Here is a 22,618-nt window from a genome sequence, read left to right on the forward strand (position 1 = left end):
AAGTTGCAATATCATACTGACAGAGTAAGGCATCCACCAGTTTGTTGTACATAGATGTTGACTTGACAGCTGTTTGAGGTCGTTTATTTCGTTTGGTGGAAGAACTCACTATTTTGTGCAGTAGAAATGTTTCTGATTTTGACCATCTGCCTTGTGAAATCCTTTCATTGTGTGAAACCAGATAAGAATGACTGGTCTGCTTCTTAAACTGAGCATGGTTCCTCCTCCTTCTTCTGCATGAGCTGGTCAAGGTGGAGTTTTCCTTTCTTTCTTTCTTTCCATAAGGGTTGTCACATTGTAGACATTCACAAAGATCTGAGCAAAGCTTGTTACTTTTAAAACGGGGGCATCTGCTTTTAATGCAGAACTTTTTGTCTCCATCAGTAGTTTTTGGTTTGGATTTTCCACAGCGACATTTTACATGTGTAACATTTTTTTCCAAAAGTTCACTTTCAGTATGCATGCTTCCCGGAACATCATGTTTTTCACCCGTGGATGTCTCTATACTGGTAACAGCAGTGTAATGTCCAGGACCACAATGATCATAAGCAATGAATAATGGATAGGCAAAAATATGTTCATTATGGCTTTCTATGAGCATTACTTCAATTTCGGTCCTGGAGGTAATCACACATATTGGAATGCACAGGAAATTGCACAAAGCAGTAATAAGGAAATCTCCTAAATTACCTTCAAATGTGCCTGGTGCTCTGAATTTCTCAACATTTGGTAAAGTATCATCATCTGTAAAGAAGTTATTGTACCTCTGATGGTTTTCAATGATTTCATCTACAGTGTATTGCCTCAAGGAAAAGCTTAGTTCATCAATATCGGACACTGTATTACTTAAACAGTTCACTAATTTTGATGTGTGAGGTAGATCAGAGAAAATATTTTGTAATGCATATGCCACTGAGAAAAATAAACAATTTCCATCCTCAGGTGTATTTAAAACCTGCATACCTAGCTTTGCTGGATTTTGTTCCAAATATTCTTTATTACCAACAAATGATTGAGAAGAATTTTTTAGAAGGAGATGAGTATTATTTGTTGTCCAAAGGAGAGAGTCTAAAGAACAGTACAGTTTATGTCTCTTCTCTGTTGCATTTAATATATGATGAAACTTTTTAGCAGATGTAAATACAGAACTTTCTATTTCATCTAAAACAGGGTTGATACACTCATGGGAATTATCTGACAAAGACTTTTTCTGTTCATGTGTTGTTAAAAGACATGTCTCAGTGAGAGGTTTAGCTGTACAGTTCTGTAAAAAAAAGCAAGCATCATGAACATTATTATCGTGAAAGTCTGAAAAAATTGGATATACAGCATCAGTACTGTTTGTGGGACTCCTGCAAGAATTCCAGACATAGAGCAGTATACATAAAAGAGCTTTAGCAAGTTCTGGACCAATCCTACCAATGCTCAGTGCAGAGTTGTTAAGGAAATGATGTAGTTTTTCATTTTTGTTTGTGCCACATCCTGTAGGAATGTTGACAGACAGCCTTTATTGATATGTTTCTTTAAATTAGAACATGCTTTAAGAGCATCTGAATTTAAAACCAGTCTATCGGATTTGTCTTTAATGTCTTTCCACTTAGACACAAAATTCTGAAATGCTTCAGAAATCTGATTGGTACATGGAGTGTCCATCTTCCTGTTCTTTTCTACATCCTCCTTATGACGGAAAACAAGTCGCAGGTCTTTTAGAATGGATTTATGAAAGTTGCTGGATTTCGTTAAATGTTTTGAAATTCTCTGGACAGCGTGAAACAAGTCCAACTTGACCTCAGCATTAGGAAATATTTTTTTAATTTTATTTTTCCAGTGGCAACAATTGTCTATCATGATTAATTTCACAGTTTCATCCAGAGAATTTGACAGATCCTGAAAACTGTTTTCAATATTTGAGAATGAAGTCGACTTCACAAATTCGTATCGAAGCACTTGTCCATATTCATTTAGTATCATGAATAACGAATCATACTGTGTTGTCCATGAGTCTGTTGCAGGGTTTATGAATCCTATGTTCACCGATACCTTAAATGTATGATCGCAGGACAACACTTGAGCTCCTAACCTGGAGAAAGAATTATCATACAACATTTTCTCTTCATTGTAGTGGTGTAAGAAAATGTCTTGAAGGTAGTCATTGCTTGGATGGGGGTTGTACTTCTTTAAATAATCTTGAATATGGGGGAAATTTTCATGGAGATGTTGCCTTTTTCTTTCTAAATTATTCCAGCTCTGAGTTTCTAAGCAAAGTTTCCGTTGTAAAGATGCATATCTTCTGATGGCATCACTTGTCATTTGCTTTTCAACATTCCAGAAATTAACTCCTGACATTATTCTGAAATACAAAACACTTGTTATTACAAATTTTTTCAACAATGACAAGAATTTTTATATTCTACCTTTATTAATTGATATAGAATTTGTTTCATATCTGAATGCATTTAATATTTACATTATATACATTGTATATGTTAGGGTTGTCAACAAGTAACTGGTTACTCGAGTACTTGTAGAAAGTCCAAGTATCGATTAATTAAATTGAAATTGGATAACTTGGAGAAAAATAAAACCATCCATAATTTGTTATTATTTTGACCGTTATTGTGAAGTACATTCTTATTTTAAAGTTTATTCCTCATTTCAGTTACCCAGCTTCAATTATAGATTCTAGCTGTCATGATTGACAACAATTAAACTCATTAGCACCCTGGTCAGTGATGGTGCATTGCCAGGGACATGTCATAATTGGAATTCAGGGACAGATCAAATTAATTCAATTACCGGTAATTTGAAAAAAACATGGATTCTTTTATTACTACATAAAACAAAATGCTTTGTTCTATCTGGAAATATTTAAAACAAGTATAATGTCAACTATGTGAACCTGAATTTACTTATGCAAGAGGGTCAAACAATATACCCGGTATGTTAAATTGCTTATATAATATATATATATATATGGCATAGTGACATCAAAGTATCAGTGAAAAAAAAGAGCTGTTTTAAAAAAATTGAAAGAAAATAAAAAAAAATTTCAGGCACACAATCTGATGATATAACACAAGCAAAATAGTCAGTTGTGAGTTGTCAAGAGCATGATTGTTAAACATTGAAATTCATGAATATCAGATATGTTTATGTTCTTTTATTGATTATGCATTCCTAACTTTCCCTGCATCAAAACTGATGGCTATCATAATTTTCTACATTCATATTTGGGATTCTATCTTTTTCTTTTCATTCCAGAGTTAATTAATGCTAGCATTCAGATCAAAATTATATTCAGTTACAAAGAACAATATACAAATTTGAAGATACCTGTATATAAGTTTAAATTCAGATTTTTTCTTGAATAATGACCGAGTACACGGTACACCAGTACTTAAACAGAATAACAGGCAAGTAATTGGTTACAAAAATTTGTCGATTTGACAATATCCTAATATATCACCTTGAGTATGAACTCTGTCATTTAAGTAATTAGTGTAGGAGAATTTTAATTTTTCCCAAGATCTATTGCACAAAATTCAAGCAGAAGTATAAAGTAGCAACATTTGGAAGGGGGTTCATGTTTATCAGAGAAATTGAATGCAAGTTACAACTTTCAAAGGGAGATAATTAGCACAGAATTGAAGAAGAGGGAATGGGATTGTAGCATTTATTATTTTGTATGAGTGAAGAATGCCATGGGTTTAAAACAACTGCCTTATACAGAAACCTGGTAATGTATGCATGTGATTTCCATGTATATTTTTTTCCCAACCATGATGTCTGAGGCTTTACTGAAACCATATGATGGGGGAAGAACTAATTGACAGAGATAATTATGATACTGAATTTCAATTTTCCTGTAAGAATTTTTTTTTTTAAATAGAAAGGATATAGTTGTATTTGTTTGAGTTAATCAAAGGTGTAGCTCAAAACTTTATACATGTAATATACATGTATATTTTTCTCCCAACCACGGTGTCTGAGGCTTTACTGAAACCATATGATGGGGGAAGAACTAATAGAATTGACAGAGATAATTATGATACTGAATTTCAATTTTCCTTAAGAATTAAGAAAAAAATAGAAAGGATATAGTTGTATTTGTCACAAGTACTTGGGTCTTGGTTTATAAATTTGTATGTACCTTATTGATATGTAAAAAAAGTACTTTTTTTACATATCAATAAGGTACATACATATTTATAAACCAAGACCCAAGTACCTGTGGTATTTGTTTGAGTTAATCAAAGGTGTAGCTCAAAACTTACTTGCAGTGTTTTATAGTAAAGGCATGATACCAAATCAATTTATAGTGTGCAATAGTATATGTTTCATTACCTCTAGAGGAGGTCCTCTTGAAGGAATTTAGTAAATCCTGCACGATGAGAGAGGATAAAAGGTACATCAATGCACTCAGGAAGTTGTTCTGTAATGCACAACTCCCCAGACAGAAAATAGTGGGAAGTTCCTGCAGATTTGCAAATGTAAGTCCGCATAATTAAAACCACTGGACCATTTTTATCATAAATCCATCGAGGAGGTGTTGCAGAGCTGATTCTCCATTTCCCTGTTGTAAGAAGCGAATCGTGTTCAGGACACATGAAGTGTTTGTCTAGTAGGATAGGATACTGATTCATTGGATCCCAGAACAATACCCTTGGAAGGAGATAATGCCATACCATAGGTTCTTGCATTTCACCTGTCCACCTAACCACAAAAGGCTCAATGATATTTGGATTCTTGGCTCCATCTTCCTCAGAGAGTTTCTCAATGTATTTCCACACATTTTCATTGTACAGTTCAAGAGAATGAACATAAAATACAAAGAACAGAATTTGCAGTGTGATTTTCATTTCCATATTATACGTATTGATATTTCTTCAACTCCCTTCTTTTTACTAGGTTATTCATTACCTATAAGCCCATGATATTGGTTTAAGATGATCCTAATTAATTTATGTCTTTATGGTCATTATCAAGCAATATCAATGACCATGTCTTTGTGATACCAGTAATTAAAATGTTCCTGAAGAGCATATAAGCAGGTGTTTTATTACATATGATGTGCATGTCAAGTCATTATCTTTGTATATTAAATACTTCTTCAGTTCTAAATCACCCTGATGATAAGTATGTTACGATCAAAGAGGAAATACATTATTACAAACAGTGATGCTCAGCATGATACAGTTATTATTTTTTATTTACAACATATGTACCAGGTTATCATGTTGTTAACTTTGTTGAAGTTTGAAATGTGATATATAACAAACATTACTAAAATTACTACCCATATGATAAAACATAAACTAAATGAAATGTTTTTACAGAATCTTTTAACAATAAACATTCAGTGTAACTGTTAATTAGTAGAGTTATCTCCTCTTGAAAAAATCTATGGGGAAAAAAAGATAATTTTTAACTTTGCATGTTGTGCCGCTGAATGTCTTTATTTTTTAACTGCATGTATAAATTAAATAAGTTAACACACATACTTTTGCCATATTGGCTTCTATGTTGAACAAATTAAGCCACAGCCATCTTTTATAAGATAATTTTGAAACAATCTCATAGTAAAGCTTCTTTTACTTTAATTTATGAAATAAATACATAATTTCCTTTATTTGACATATTGTCAAGAATTAATATATTAACTTTTTGCGACTTATGCCATGTATGCAGGGATACTTTCGGTTTAATGGTCATAATGACATCATCAAGCAATATTCATATATATATATATATATATATATATATATATATATATATATATATATATATATATATATATATATATATATATATATATATACATACATACATACATGTAATATATATCTGTGCAAATAAGAATATTTCAAAAAATGAAGTCAGATGTTTAACATTATATATGTACCTAATCACCTTAGGTTTTGTGTTACATTGGTGGTAAGTCTGTATCTGACTGCCAAGTTATCAATTACTGTAAATTGCTTAATTAGCATAATAAATACTTTGTGGCTGGTACTGACCAGGATTATGCTGTTAATTGAATTCTTTTCAAATAAATTATCAAAGTACTGCCTCTGACTTCACAAGATGCTCTGTTTTGGACAAATGCCACTCAATGCCGCTGACTCTACCAGAAGCACTGTGTTGGACAAATGCCGCTCAATGCTGCTGACTCTACCAGAAGCACTGTGTTGGAAAAATGCCACTGACTCTACAAGAAGCACTGTGTTGGACAAATGCCGCTCAATGCCGCTGACTGTACCAGAAGCATTGTGTTGGACAAATGCCGCTGACTCTACCAGAAGCACTGTGTTGGACAAATGCCGCTCAATGCCCCTGACTCTACTAGAAGCAGTTTTGGACAAATGCCGCTCAATGCCGCTGACTCTACCAGAAGCACTGTGTTGGACAAATGCCGCTCAATGCCGCTGACTTTACCAGAAGCACTGTGTTGGACAAATGCCGCTCAATGCCGCTGACTCTACCAGAAGCACTGTGTTGGACAAATGCCGCTCAATGCCGCTGACTCTACCAGAAGCACTGTTTTGGACAAATGCCGCTCAATGCCGCTGAAGTTACCAGAAGCTCTGTCTTGGACAAATGCCGCTGAATGCCGCTGACTTTACCAGAAGCACTGTGTTGGACAAATGCCGCTTAATGCCGCTTACTTTACCAGAAGCTCTGTCTTGGACAAATGCCACTGAATGCCGCTGACTTTACCAGAAGCACTGTGTTGGACAAATGCCGCTGAATGCCGCTGACTCTACCAGAAGCACTGTGTTGGACAAATGCCGCTCAATGCCGCTGACTCTACCAGAAGCACTGTGTTGGACAAATGCCGCTCAATGCCGCTGACTTCACCAAAAGCTCTGTGATGGACAAATGCCACTCAACACCACTAACTTTAGCAGTAGCTCTTTCTTTAACAAATGTAGCTCCCACCCACCAACCCTTTTCCTCTGATTTTCGTGACTTCTTACATGAAGTATGAACCACATATGGCTATAAAAATCATCACGAAATCAAACATCATGACTGTTAGTCCACTTGAATTTATTCAATTATACACATATATATGCACATAAATCAATATATTTGTACATTTCATAGGTCTTTATTTGAAATATTTAAACGACTTTTATACCATGTTGTGGAATTACACAATGACTGGACAAATATAGGCAAATTAGATTACAAAGCTAAATAATGAATAAAGAGTATTCAAAGATTACAAAGCTAAATAATGAATAATAGGTAATCAAAGATTACAAAGCTAAATACTGAATAATAGGTAATCAAAGATTACAAAGCTAAATACTGAATAATAGGTAATCAAAGATTACAAAGCTAAATAATGAATAATAGGTAATCAAAGATTACAAAGCTAACCTCAACGAAAGTTATATTGGTAAAGCAAAGACTCACATGAAAAACAAATTCTGGTAGTGCACATTTCTAGATGCATCATCCATCCAATTTTTGTCATCATAGGGCTTATCGTTACTTGGGAATGAATGTTAAAAGGTGTGGAACAGTGACGAGCAGTGAACAATCTCAGAAACGCAATAAAAAATTCAAATCGTGAATAGAGCAAAAACACAGAGCACTAGAATCATCAGAAGTCGGATCAAGTACCCAGGAGGAGTAAGCGTCCTCTGATGACCGGTCACACCCGTCCTAAGCGTCCTCTGATGACCGGTCACACCCGTCGTGAGCCCTATGTACTGATTAGGGGGACGGAGTACTCCGTAGTAATCATGGAGAGGGCTTATATAGGCAATGTCTGCTTCCCAATCCATTTATATTCCATTACATAATAAAGTATGTTCAAATAAAAAAAAGTAATCCGTAGACAAATATGGTAAACAAGCATTGACCTAACAATTGATATGAAACGTCTCAGACAAAATACTACCCAAAGAGTGGTTGTATTTGCAAACAAGGTCATTATCACGACCGTAGAATTCGGGGAACGCTGACTTTAAATGAGGTTGTTGAAATCCCTGTAAAATCAACTTACTTGTCAGTAGCATGTTTCAGTTAAAAAATGTTCGTGCTGAGAACATGCTCTTAAGTGTCGAATAAATTTGGAGATATAGAAAGCATATGCAGGTTTTGGAATATGACTACAAACATAAGTAAAGTTGGCGATAGAACAGCTGAAGTCATCCCGTGTGTCAAACAGTTTAGTTATTCATTGGCCATTATCTTCTGTAGTCAGTAAAGCATTCAGGTATGAAATAGATCTAGCATACTGTGGTGTCTTTTATTTCGAATTCACTAGGATATATTGAGATTCGAAATATGAATGAAAATAACCATAAGGGCTCACAGTTACTTGGGAATGGGCCTGTTCCAAACACAGATCTGGTAAATGTGCATACTTAGATGAAGCATCAACCTGCACGTTTTGTCTCCATTGGGCTCATATATGTAATTTCTTGAGAATGGACCTACTCCTTCTTTCATCTGGAAAATATATCGTCAGATACCGCATCCGAAGCAAGTCTAGTGGTGTGCACCGCTAGATGCATCAATCATGCAAGTCTGGTCAGCATTTGGCTAATAGTTACTTGGGAATGGACCTTAAACCGGGACGCCAACGTTAAAACCGACGCCAGAGGTATAGCATAAGCTCATTTCGTCTTCCTTGAGGTGAGCTAAAAATTGCCTGACAGTAAATTAAACTTTGTATCTTTATGGAAATGAATCGTAAATTGCAGTGAAAATACTAAAGAATGCCGGTCATCGATCGTTGAACATTCTTATCATGTGAATTAATGAACGCTTACTGCTTTATTAAAGAAAATAATTGGCTAGGGCACAATTGATTCATATATCATTTTTGATACTTGTAAGACAAGGTTATAGTTAAAAGTGACAACTCAAGAGATTACTTTATGAAATATGTGAAACCTATAGTTTTGTTAATGTTATTTTATGTAAATAATGTGTGAAGCAAAAGGGTGGCTAACTCAGCTAAAATAGGCCACTTCAATTAAGAGAGCATGGTGCCAATGAATAACTGTTAATCTTATGCCTAGGGAATAACTGACATGCATTTCATTACGTAGTTAACTAATACTTGTGCTCTTATTACTTTAAATGTTTCAAAAACAAATCGACTGATTGATGGAAAATATGAAATTTGTGCATTTCATACAAGAAATTAAACAACTAAACACTGGTTGCCTTTAATAAGACGTCTTTTGGACCATAAGTCACCCCGAGAACCCCTTTCAATGGTGGTATCTGTTTGGGATCAGCAGGAAGGATTTTAAATCGCTGCACCATAGATGAAGCAAACAGAAACAATTCCATCCTAGCCAAGGATTCTCCAAGACAAACACGACGACCTGAGATAAAAACAAAGGATATAAATAATAATAAAAATAAAAATATTGAACGGGCGATTGCATTGTGAAATTATATTTATAATGGACACAAAAAGGTATCTCATCTTTGACGGGTTTCTAATGAAAAAGAAAATTGAACAGGCGATTGTAAAAATACATTTACAATGTATAATGGACGAAAAAGGTATCTTTGACGAGTTTCTGATGGATGACACACAATGTGATCAATTCTGTACCAAAAATGCAACTATTGCTGGAGAAGCAGATAACAATTACTCTTTCTATTTACTTAAGTCTTTAAAAATCTTTTTAAAGTGCATCATTTTTGACAATGCTGATATGAAAAATCTGATCAAATCAATCACTAATTTAAAAACCCATATCAATTTAATCCTAGGAAATTAAAACTCTTACCAAGTGAGAATGTCAAGACTTTGTCTGTGTTAATCAATTTTCCCTCACCATCCAAGAATCTCTTCGGTCGGAAGACTTCAGGATCTTCAAACACGTCTGGGTCAAAAAGTACGGAATATAGATTAGGAATTAAAATAACATCTTTCGGAATAATAAATTCTTTGTATTTTAAATCAGTTTTTAATCCATGAGGGAGAGACAAAGGGACGAGACATCCAATACGAAGAACCTCATGAAGAACTGCCTCTGTGTAGGGTAGATTTGGTCTGTCCTCCATTGTAGGGTACCTGGAATTTCCTATGACGTCATTGATTTCGTTTCGCATTTTTTCTTGCACTTCCGGGTTTCTGATCATAAAAACAGCAAACCACCTAAGAGCTGTAGATGTTGTTTCCGTTCCAGCAGTAAAGAAATCTAGCAAAAGCTTCACCAACTGTTCATCTGGAAAATAGTTGTATGTTTTACATTTTTAAATCTAAAAACGACCCTTAAAGTAAAAACTCACACACTCTTTCAAATGCCAACAAAAACTTCATTTCTATTATGCATTCGGCGAGGAGTATGGTAGACGATGGGCTTAATACGAAAGGGAAGACCTTGACATTGTCAGAGTGGATAAAGATTTAGCTTGGAAATTGTATATTTTTACACCAAGGGTCAATTTATCTTTTAATAACACATAAATCTTTAAAAAATAGCAACATTAAGAGTAATTATTTTTACACAAAGGTTAACATTTACTCTTAATCTAATGTTTTTGTTTTTTACATTGAGGGTTCATCTACTTAGTATGTAGAATACTGAAGTAAAAACTAAAGCTTATGATTGCGTACACTTACTTGTTACTTTTTTTTTTTTGCCTGCAAAGTCAAAATACCTTTATAAACTTCAAAGACGTATTGCTTCGTGCAACTCTCTCATAGTTTATAGATTAATAATTCTGTTAGATTAACTCACCATCAAAAGTCGTGTTTGGGTTGCTCTCTTCTGATTTCATTTTCTTCAAATACACATCGATGAAATCTCTAACATTGTTTTGATCAAAGCTTTCTTTGTGATCGCTGATAATTTTTGAAAGATACTTTTCCAACAATTCAAAATTCTTCAATACTTTTCTAATCTTTAACGGATCACCTGGAAAATACCTCAAAAACGGAAGAAAGCTCGCTAGAAATATCAAATTTCCATTGCTTGAGTTTTCGTTTATTGCTTCGATGAGTGACTTAAAATTTTTGTCGCTATGTTCAAATCTTTTACCAAAGTTAATGGAACACATGATATTTGAGACGCATACCGTTATCAAAGCTTGCATATTGAATGGTTGTCCATTTGTTGACTGAACTTCGTGGACAAAAACATCCACCTCCTCCAATATTTTAGATTCCAAGCTTCGTTTTCCAAATCCAAACTCTCTGAGAGCATTTAGACTGAACGTTCTGTGCTCTTTCCAAAATTCTCCAGAGGAAAAGATGACACCTTTATGTAACAAGAGACCCAAATATCACAACGATCACCATGTTAAACATTGTTTGTCTATTTTCTCATAAAAATTTTGACCGTATATTTTATCACAATTTTTGTTCAATCCTAGGATTTACCACCATATGATTACCACCATATGCCTTAAATGTACTTTAAGGAGGGATTCTTGTCTGGTTTCTGACTAAATGAAATATTCAAAGTATATTTGCTTATATGTATTATATATTTTGATGTAAGAGATTTAAAAGATCATATTTTTCTTTCCTCCGCACAACTGTATAACTAAGAATAAAAATGGTAAACCGAGTTTGAAATCTAGCAGGAACTATATTTTTGGCGGAACGGCGGTGTTTAAAAATATCTCCTTTAATGCTTCTCAAAATATCTACTAAACAATGAATTTATCTAGAAATTTTAAACAATAAGAGACTTAATGAAATTTTCTTATGGAACTGAAATTGATAATTATGGACTAAAGTTTAAAATATATCAAATAAATATGATTTTCCAAACAAATTACAATCTTGTTAACTTTTGAAAGCTTCCAGTCTAAATCTCTAAGAACAGATTTGAGCTAAAAATTAGTAAAATGTGTTTTTTTCTCTCTTATTAAACGGTCAAAACTTTTTGTTTTTATATCATTTTGTCTCTTTATATAATTACTTTGCCATATGTGAAAATTAGAAAAATTTAAATATATGAAGCATATAAAAATAACCAATATTCCCTTAAAATTAAAGAAAAAGAGAGGAAATTCGGGTTAGCCGATAACTACTTTAGTTAAATTATTATTGTCAATTTAGTACTATCATCTGGTAGACCTTATATAGCAACATCATTTTAAGCAAAAAGAAGAACATTTTATCTTCTGAAATAGCAATAGGCATCACATGATTGGCAACATAATTTTTTTCATTCTATATGTTATTCAAAATGATAATGACCTTGACCTGACCTTGCTTCTAAAATAAAACGGTCAAATTAATTCTGATACCATCACTTGATATCCTCTTCTTGAATCTTTGAAAATTTCATTAATTTCTAAATACAAATAAGTACGCTGGGACAAATTTCCGCGGACAATGTGACAGCGTACATAGCGTAAATTAATACCACGCTGAAAAAAAGTACTTTTACATTACCTATTTTATCCTCAAAGCTCAGTGAGTCATGTTTTGAATCAATATGAATTCGCAGTACATTGGTATGCATGTTTATCAATACGAGTATTTGTGACATTGCTGTTTTGGAATAAATATAAAAGATTTTTCATATATATTCAAGATGCTTTGTCCTGGTGGCCCCAACTATACCTCGGGGCCATGGTTGGAAAAAAAGTTTTATTCGATTTTTATTACTGCCTGATTTTTTGAGTTCTTTCTAAAGTTTTTTTTCTCTCTCCATGCATTTCTTGGAGATGAATTATTATCTCCTACTTTGACCCATCTCTATACCCGCAGGCCATGATTTGAGCAAACTTAACTGCCTTGAAACTTTCTGAGGATGTTTGCATATGTGTATGTAAAAGTAGAAAAAAAAAACTAAAAAAAGACCCCCTTTAATTATGCTAAGAATATGGTCATATGCAATCTGATAGAGGTTCAAGACATCAGACCCCAAGAATATATAAGATATATATCATTATAAACACAAATTAATTTTCAAATGGTGTCTCTGGTAAAAGTATACAAAAATTACAAATTGTTTTAAAAATTATAAAAAATGACCCCAACAAGTTTCTGTATATATCTAACTACGAATATTGTAAAATATTAGTCTTATACCTTTATACTTGGTTATTACTTTGGTTACAAAAAGATCTGGCCTTTCGGAAACGACGTCCCCATGCCTAATGAAAATATCTCGAATGGTGTCCATTCCATTCACAACAACCATTGTTTTGGTACCTGTAATCAAGCTGAAAACATCTCCATACTTTTTTCTGTAAGTCTGGAAATTCTCCAACATAGTATCAGGAGACACAGAGAGTAGATTTCCTAGGAAAGGAATAGTGGGTGGACCTGGGGGTAAGGAGGAGTCCCTAGAGGTTTTCTTCCACCACACGCACAAAATAATAGCCGCACAAGCAAGAAAAAGTGTCCACAAATCTATCATTATCTTTCCTTGAAAGTCAGTTGTCGATGAGTATGGCACGCAGTAATAATCTTCTCAACTGTAAAATCTTGTTTGTTTGTTTATTTGCTTAACGTCCCTTCGAGAATTTTTCATTCATATCACAGGAGTTCGCAATTTTAGCATAGCTCATGGCTTGGTCAATCGAGTGATTTCTATTGACTTTATTGATAAAATTGCGAACTCCTGTGCTCATATTCAGACGCCACCACTTGCCGGTGGAGGGCTGCAAATTTAGACCTTTACTCGGCACTTAAGACCCTTGAGCAGTGGGGGTCTTTTTCGTGCCAGCACCTACTGCGAAACGGGACCCCTGTTTATACGGCCTCATCCGAAGGACCGGTCTTTAAATCCCGCAGTGTGATCCGAACCCGCGGAGTAAGTATCAACTCCTTACTCAGCGATTCTATGGCTAACGCTCTAACCACTGCGCCACGCGGGCGACCTATAAAATCTTATTTGGTTTGTTTTGTTTGTTATTTATCTGTGTCCATGACAGTTTAAATGTTTATTTTGAATTCGATGTAGTTATTGAGATAAAACATTTAGAAATGCACCTCTGATAATAAAGGAGGCCTGTCACACCAAGCTGCGTCCACACGGAGTTATTACGGCGTTGTAAAAATTTTAAATTTGCAGTGAAATCGCAGAGAAATTGCACAAAATTCTGTAAAATATTTACAATGTGAAGATGTCACGGCGTCCCTACGGCGACCCACTCGTTTCTACGGCGTTCTCGCGGCGTGCTACTGCGTTCCCATGGAGATCTCTTCGCGATTGACTGCGCTTCCGCGGAGCCTTTACGGCGTGTTAGGAGTTGTCATCTCACGTTCACGGCGTTCTCACTGCGCTTGCTGCGTTCACAATACGTTCACAATGCGTTCTTCACTATGGATATATATTCAGAAGGAGTGTAACACATTTTTTTTTAAAGATTCAAGTCACATGACGAAAAGACTTCTACTTACGCCAAGAAATATTCTTTAATTAAAAATGATCTATTTGAATACCGGTAATTTAGTACTAAATTGCTGATAGTTTTATTATTGAAACCCTTCTTTTTTCAATTTTATCAATTCAGATGTGTTTTTTTTCTTTGATTTTATTATGAATGTAAAAAATAAATACACTGAACAATTGTTATAAAATTTAAGTAATTCCATCGCAACTCCAATGAAACAACAAAACAAGTTCTGGTGTAATTTTAGCTTTCCAATTCTACTCCCATGCTCCTGGTCAGGAGTGCAACAAATACGTTAGAATTATTGCTGATCAAATATGAGGCAATTGCTCTTGTTTTGTGAGCTGGCTGACAACGCTCTAACAACGCCGTGAAAGCGTATTGTGATCGCCAACGGACGCGATAGAAACGCCAAGGGAGCGCAATGTTCGCAGTGACAACTCCTTGTTGTCGCTGCGTAATCGCACTCAAAAATATCATAAGACAATTAATCTCATTAGAAGCCCGCAAAAGCGCGATAGAAACGAAGTGACATCTCCAAGGACTCCGCGAGGTCTCCGTGGAAGCGCAGTCTACTATCACTGCGTTCATGCTGCGATCATGTGCGTCTTCACGGCGTGCCTACGGAGCTCCCACTGCGTTGTTGGAGATCTCACCGCGCTGCTACAGCGATCATACTACGTTTCTACTGCGTTCTTATCAGACGGCGATCACACGGCCGTCATGCCCAAAGTGCGCGCCGTCTCCTGGCGTTCTAGGAGACCCTACGCGACCCTACCGCGTTCAGTGGAGATCTCGCCGCGTTGTCACGGCGCTGTAGGAGACTCTACTGCGCTCACCTCTGCGTTTTGCATTTTTTACGGACGCCGTGCGATCGCCGTGACGACGCAGTCCCGGTGTGACAAGGGTTTAAGGAAAAAGTGTACACAATCAAAAATCGATCAAACTTGTTTCCCTTTATTGCTAATTGTAGCCATCTTCTTTCCAAATCAAATACATGTAATTGTGCATCATCTTTGTATCGAATTCAAATTTTATTAGGCATTTCACTGTGCAGTTTTACTTATTTAATTATGTAAAAAATGTGAAGATAACGAACAGCGATCGATCTCATAAAAATCCAGTAAACAAAACGAATCGTGAACAGGGCAAGAAACACGGACCCCTGGAAACACCAGAGGTGGGAGTGGGACTGGCTCCGGGGCCATTTCCTTTGGAATTTATAATGGAAAAGTAAGACTGAGATCAAGAGTGAGAACATCTAAGTTTATGGCCCCGGAGCCTGATGCCTATGAAGAGTAAGCATCCCCTGTCGACAAAACACACACACACACCGTGAGTCCTATGTATTTATTACAGATACGGAGTACTCAGTAGTCAAAATTAGTATAAAAGCAATGACCTAACAAAATGTATAAAACATGCCAGACAAAATACGACCCAACGATAGGTTGTATTTACAAACAAGGTCGTTATAACGACCGTAGAATTTGCAAAAAGCTGACTTTAAGAGGGGTTTTTGAAATCCTTATAACAGAAGATTATTTGTCAGTAGCTTGCCTCGGTGTAAAAATTGATCGTACCCAGAGCATGCTCTTTCGTACCAAATCAATTGGGAGACATGAACAACCAGATGCAGGTGATGTTGGAATATTACTATATAAACTATATAAATAAGGAAAGTTGATAGTAAAGCTGGTCATCCCGTTTGTCATACAGTAGTTAAGTTGTTAGTTGGTCATTATCGTCTATAGTCAGTAAACATCCAAATATGAAAAAAGATGTTGCAGACACTGTGGTATCTTTAATTCCGAGTTCACTGGGATATATCGAGTCATATCGAGTCGATATATTAGTAAAAGTAACTACAGTTAGTTGATAATACATCGTCGATTTGTCTAAATTTCGAGTTGAAGAGTTTTCTTCTGATGAAATAGATGTTTTGGAATAAATCCTGCTTCAAAGGAATAAAAAAAACCAGGTCGGCTAATAAAGGAGCACCGTTAGTACCAACAGTAATTCCAACAGATTGTTTGAAGACCTTGTCTCTAAAGACTACATAGATATTGTCAATGAGGAACCCCAACATCTTTTAAATATCAACTTCAGAGTACTTGCATGTAGAAGCAGAACGGTATTTAATTAAGTAATTGTGTAGATAACCAATCACAATATATCAAATTTTGCGAGTTCCATTTTAATTGAGGAAGCAGTTGTCTGTGATGTCAAACAGCCTGGTCTTTAATTTATCGTAAGGAATGGTTGTATAAAGCGTAGAAAAGACGTATGCTTTGATGCTTTTGATGTTTGAAAAGTTTTAAGATTTCAAATTTTCCATAAACTTTTTGGAGTTTTTAGAATCCAACATTTGATTTACACCACTTCTTGAATATGTAGTTGTGCAATACGTCTGAAGTTTCTCGTGAAGTCTGAAGTGTTGCAGTAGTTAATATTTTGGTGAGGAGTAAGGATAGGGGCTTGGATAAACATTTACTGGGCCCTACAACATATCTTTCTTTGTTAGGATTTCTATGAAGTTTTCGAATCCAGCATAGGTAAGGTAAATCAAACTCACTTCCATTGACTGAAATGTTAAAAGTATATTAGTCCACTTTCATAATAATAATGATACATAATAAGCTACCTAATATCAACTATTTATTGAATCAATTCTATCTGTGATTACCAATCGAATACATGCCTAGGAAACCGAACTGAAATAGATATATACATGTTCTGAAATATAATTGATATACTTAATTGAAATATGGATATACATTCTGCTCATTTCATAGGTCTTTAATTGTCTGTGAGTTTTGCAACTCTCATACCATGTTTCGAATATACATGCTGGGAAAATATTGTACTTATATACAGCGTTAAAAGATGTAATGGAGTTATCCATGCATGCAAGTTAGGTCAGAATAGCGCTTATGCTTACTTGGGAATTGAACTGCTCCAAATAGTATGAACAGTCTCTCATTCAGAAAATGTAAGTCATATGCAGAATCCCAAGCAAGTTCGGCAGTGTGTATCCTTGATTGCGTTATCCATATAAATTTTGTCATAGTCACTTGAGAATGTGTCTGCTTCAAAAAAGTTTAACAAAAAAGTGATCATTTAGAAAATGTAGGACGGATGCAATTCCGATGTGCAATAGTGTGTATGTATATCTCTAGATGAACTAGGTGGATCACTCGTGCATGCTTTGTCCTGATAGGGATTTTGGTTATATGAGAATGGATTAGCTCCTAAAAGAAATCTGAAACCGACACCGACGACACAAGTACAGCAGCTCATCTCTACATCGTCAAAATGTGTTTAAAAAGAAGATAAGAAAATATGAAATTTGTGCATTTTATATACAAGAAATTAAACAACTAAACACTGGTTGCCTTTAATAAGACGTCTTTTGGACCATAAGTCACCCCGAGAACCCCCTTCAATGGTGGTATCTGTTTGGGGTCAGCTGGAAGGATTTTAAATCGCTGCACCATAGATGAAGTAAACAGAAACAATTCCATCCTAGCCAAGGATTCGCCAAGACAAACACGACGACCTGAGATAAAACAAAGGATATAAATGATAATAAGACAAACACGACAACATGAGATAAAACAAAGGATACAATAAGACCGACACGACAAACTGAGGTAAAAACAAAGGATATCATAAGACAAACATGACAACCTCAGGTAAAACAAAGGACATAACAAAACAAAAACGACGACCTAAAATAAAACAAAGGATATAGTAAGACACACAGGACGACTCGAGATAAAGGATATAATAAGATAAACGTGACGACCTAAAATATCGTAAAGTACATTTGACATTAAATGAAACAAAGATTCTTTTCTCTGTCTTGGTAGGTATCTATATTTCCACATAGAAATTGTCAAGCGCATGTTGCAAAAATTTAGCTATAACCCCCCCCCCCTTTTTTTTTAACAAGGCTATTTCAAATGATCTGGTCATTTTTCCAAGTACTGAAGCTTAGTTATTTGTTCAAAATAAAAGGCGTATGTCTTCCATTCGCGGATCTAGAGGGGAGTGTGTGTGTTCCAGACCCCCCCCCCCCCCTGGAATTTGCAGAGTTATTAAAATTATATACTGAAGCAAATAAAAAATGACCTTGGACACCCCCCCCCCCCAGAAAACCCCAAATCCCACCACGAAATGGTTTTTCACATTTTGGAAGTGGATCTTAACTTCTTTTTTCTCAAGAAATTTCTGGGTTGGAATTTTTTCACTGATCCCCCCCCCCCCCTGAAAAAATCCCTTTATCCGCGCCTATCTTCGATGCTATTGTGTGTGCAAGATTGAAAAAAATTGTAGGGCCGTTCTCTTTTACAAATATATATCAACCAAATGTTAAAGAAAATATCCAAAAGTTTTGGAAGGAATTTTTAACCTAACATGTACAGGAAAAATACTGTACACAAGTCAATTCTGCATAGTAAAAATACAGAACGTGCATTTTTAGTTGTTTAAAAATGTTACTATGTTTATAAATGGATCACTTCTGGCGACATAGATAGTCTTCAAAATCTTTACAAATCTGACAAATTCATTTTTAAAATACAAAAATCCTTATAGATATCCGTGATGGAACCAAGGGAAATTAAAACTCTTACCAACTGAGAATGTCAAGACTTTGTCTGTGTTAATCAATTTTCCCTCATCATCCAAGAATCTCTGCGGCCGGAAGACTTCCGGATCTTCAAACACGCCTGGGTCAAAAAGTACGAAATATAGATTAGGAATTAAAATAACATCTTTCGGAATAATAAATTCTTTGTATTTTAAATCAGTTTTTAATCCATGAGGGACAGACAAAGGGACGATACATCCAATACGAAGTACTTCGTGGAGAACTGCCTCTGTATAAGGTAGATTTGGTCTATCGTTTATAGTAGGGTACCTGGTATTTCCTATGACGTCATTGATTTCTTTGCGCATCTTTTCCTGCACTTCTGGGTTCCTGATCATGAAAACAGCAAACCACCTAAGTGCTGTAGATGTTGTTTCCGTTCCAGCAACAAAAAGATCTCCCAAAAGTTTTATCAATTGTGCGTCTGTAAATTTAACGTTTTATTTTGTAATGCATCGTAATAGATCTTACGCAAAGCAAATTTTTTTTAGGTGTTTTTTAATTATTAAATTAGTTGTTCAGCATGTCTGTACCATTGTTTACATTAGCAATTCTTAATGTTACAACAAAAATCTTACATAAAGGACAAATTACATGCACAGATTTAGGATATGTCACTTACCTTCATATAAATGATTATCCCTACTATTTTACCAGGGGCCTTTTTCTACTAGGGGAACCGTGTTTCTTAGGGGTGTCCAATGTCATATTTTCTTTACTGAGTACACAAATTTGAAACTCTGAAAATCCCGTCCCGGGGGGGGGGGGGGGGTCCGAACCCAACCAGCCCCCTTCCCCCTCCCGATCCGCATATGATTCAGTTTAAACTATTCACTTTTTTCAGTCTAGTGAGACTTTTCAAAAGTGTGTCGGGATATTCCGTTCGGATGTTCGAATGTCCCATTGCTTTGAGTGATCTTTTCTGTACAAACTTTTTTCAGTCGTTGTGTCTGTGTGTCTGACCACAGAGCCTATTAATTTGCTATACCTTATTGAATACAGAATTTTCGGATAATAATTTCAGAACTCCTACAGCAAGAACATTTGCACTGGGAAAATAAATATTCATCAAGGTTGCAACATACCATAATATTTAACTTTGACTATCTTTAAAGAAGGCAAATATTTTATGACAAGCCCCATCGATCACAAAGAGCAGAAAAAAGATGAAAGTAAATTTACTGATCCCTACTGCTTTTGCTGCTAAAACCAAATACATATACTTCTTCAAACACACTTCACTTCGTGCAACTCCATAAGAAAGGCATGGATTTACAAACGTGTGGTATTAACTCGCCATCAAAAGTCGTGTTTGGGTTGCTCTCTTCCGATTTCATTTTCTTCAAATATACATCGATGAAATCTCTGACATTATTTTCATCAAAGCTTTCTTTGTGATCACTGATAATTTTTAAAAGATATTCTTCCACCACATCAACATTCTTCAATGCTTTCCTAATCTTTAATGGATCACCGGGAACATACCTTAAAAACGGAAGAATGCTCGCTAGAAACATCATATTTCCATTGTTTAAGTTTTCGTTAATTGTTTTGATGAGTGACGTGAAATATTTGTCATTATGTTCAAATCTTTCACCAAAGTTAATTGAACACATAATATTTGAGACGCATACAGTTATCAAAACTTGCATATTGAATGGTTGTCCATTTGTTGACTGAACTTCGTGGACAAAAACATCCACCTCCTCCAATATTTTAGATTCCATGCTTCGTTTTCCAAATCCAAACTCTCTGAGAGCATTTAGACTGAGTGTTCTTTGCTCTTTCCAAAATTCCCCCGAAGAGAGGATGACACCTATATGGAAATGGTGTATAATAATAAACATGAAACATGTATTGTTGGTTGTGTCGTTCATTATCCCTCGCCCTTTTACACACAAAGTCTTAATTTCTACTTATACTGGTATCTTTACATCATCAAAAGGAAGATTTTTTTTTAAATTTTAATACGTGTGTCTTCCAATAATTTACAATGTTCAATTGTTAATGAGTACATGACTAAATGTAAGTAAATTACAGAAAGACACGTCAAACATGAAGCCATTGCATTGTATTTTCAAAAAATCTGTACAAATTTTCAAAAAACAAACAAAACAAAAACTTGAAACAAGCAAACCAAACAAGGCAAAAAGAAAACAAAGGAAGAAAACAACAATATGTGTAGAAATTACTGGGTATTATTGTCATGTGAAATCTCACTGAGGTTAAGGAAGCTGAAAACATCTCCATACTTTTTTCTGTAAGTCTGGAAATTCTCCAACATAGTATCAGGAGACACAGAGAGTAGATTTCCTAGGAAAGGAATAGTGGGTGGACCCGGGGGTAAGGAGGAGTCCCTAGAGGTTTTCTTCCACCACACATACAAAATTATTACCGCACAAGCAAGAAAAAGGGTCCACAAATCTGCCATGATAATTTTTGCCTCTACAGTAACACAGAGTATGACACGCAATAGTGACCTTCTAAATTGGTTTATCTTTTTTCCAAAGAGATTCTGCTTTATTGACAGTTCTGTGTTTTTAACTGGCATTAAAAAGTAAGTGTACATGGTATGTTTCAGGGAAATTTACCTTACAGTATCGTCTAGGCTGAATGAAATATTTGCCTTAAGGCTTTTTTATCTTCGATCAAATCTAGAATTTTTCTTTGATCACACTTTCTTCAGATTTAACTTCAAATCTGTAGAAAATTTTTTTAAAAAATTAAATAAATAAGTAAATAAATAAGGATTTTTTTGTCAGCAGTACTTTACACATATTCTAATTCAATATTTAAACTGAAGCACTAAAAAAAGGGGGGTTGTTATCAATGCAAAATACTGGTTCAAGTCAGGTATACAGCTTTTTTGAAAACTCATTCATGGTACACTGCTGTAGATCATGAGACATTCTTAGATTCCAGTCAAAATTTCAGTTATTATTTAATATGAATATTTATTGTATACTAACATTAATTATTTGAATTTAAATAACATCAACAACATGGAATAGGAAGAAAACAATCCTTAATTTCCTTAAAGTGTTTTCTATGATTTATTTTAAAGAGTTTGACAGTGTACAAATTCTAACTCCTAGGACCTGATCTTGAGAAATAAGAATTCAATGATATATTTATATGAAATGTTTTACCGTACAAAACAATAAACAGAAAAATTACAACCCTGCACCAAGCCTTACACCACATCTTGATTTATCTATTATTAGGCCTGTAAAAATAAAATGACTACATATAGTGAACCTAAAATGATTGCAAGAATAAACTGTTTCGGGATTTGTTCCCTTAAATGTATATATATTTTAGAATAAAACCGGTGGGACCTGCAATCTCAAAGAAGCACAATTTCATGGGGGAGGGGGGCAAAAATGGCCAGTCTTTAAAATATACACAAGTAGATTTGAACTTCAATTCGTCTTTTTTGGTCAATATTTGCACAATTGATTCAACGACAATCACTACATCCTGTTAAAGAAGGACATCATGTGCACCCTCTACGAGTCACTGACTTTATGCATTTACATCTTACAATGTTCCAAAGATCATTAGATCGCAGGCACATTGGTTTTAACTGGAAACTATTTCCCACTGACTACATGCTACCCA

General features: G+C 35.0%; 3 protein-coding genes across 3 annotated transcripts in view; all 3 read right to left on the minus strand.

The window, feature by feature from the left end:
• Window positions 1–7,232: 7,232 nt before the first annotated feature.
• Window positions 7,233–22,618, minus strand: part of LOC133182278 (cytochrome P450 2C6-like) — a 44,727-nt gene continuing 29,341 nt past the window's right edge. Inside the window, exon 5 of the transcript XR_009720529.1 lies at window positions 7,233–8,582. The gene's annotated coding sequence lies outside the window, so the exon portion shown is untranslated. The remainder of the gene's footprint in view (window positions 8,583–22,618) is intronic.
• Window positions 9,142–13,373, minus strand: LOC133182281 (cytochrome P450 2H2-like). Its single transcript, XM_061317062.1, has 4 exons — window positions 13,034–13,373; window positions 10,725–11,243; window positions 9,768–10,208; window positions 9,142–9,353 (listed from the first exon to the last, which is right to left on the minus strand). The coding sequence occupies exons 1-4, from the start codon at window positions 13,362–13,364 to the stop codon at window positions 9,175–9,177; spliced, it is 1,470 nt and encodes a 489-aa protein (XP_061173046.1). The 5' UTR covers window positions 13,365–13,373; the 3' UTR covers window positions 9,142–9,174.
• Window positions 17,701–21,428, minus strand: LOC133182675 (cytochrome P450 2C28-like). The gene is made up of 4 exons (XM_061317528.1): window positions 21,218–21,428; window positions 20,295–20,813; window positions 18,981–19,421; window positions 17,701–17,902 (listed from the first exon to the last, which is right to left on the minus strand). Exons 1-4 carry the CDS (start codon window positions 21,426–21,428, stop codon window positions 17,724–17,726), a joined length of 1,350 nt encoding a protein of 449 aa, XP_061173512.1. The 3' UTR covers window positions 17,701–17,723.

The sequence above is a fragment of the Saccostrea echinata genome, unplaced genomic scaffold (assembly GCF_033153115.1).
Source record: "Saccostrea echinata isolate AGI-Se365-2 ecotype Australia unplaced genomic scaffold, CSIRO_AGI_Sech_v1 ptg000009l, whole genome shotgun sequence".
Classification (NCBI taxonomy): Eukaryota; Metazoa; Mollusca; class Bivalvia; order Ostreida; family Ostreidae; genus Saccostrea; species Saccostrea echinata.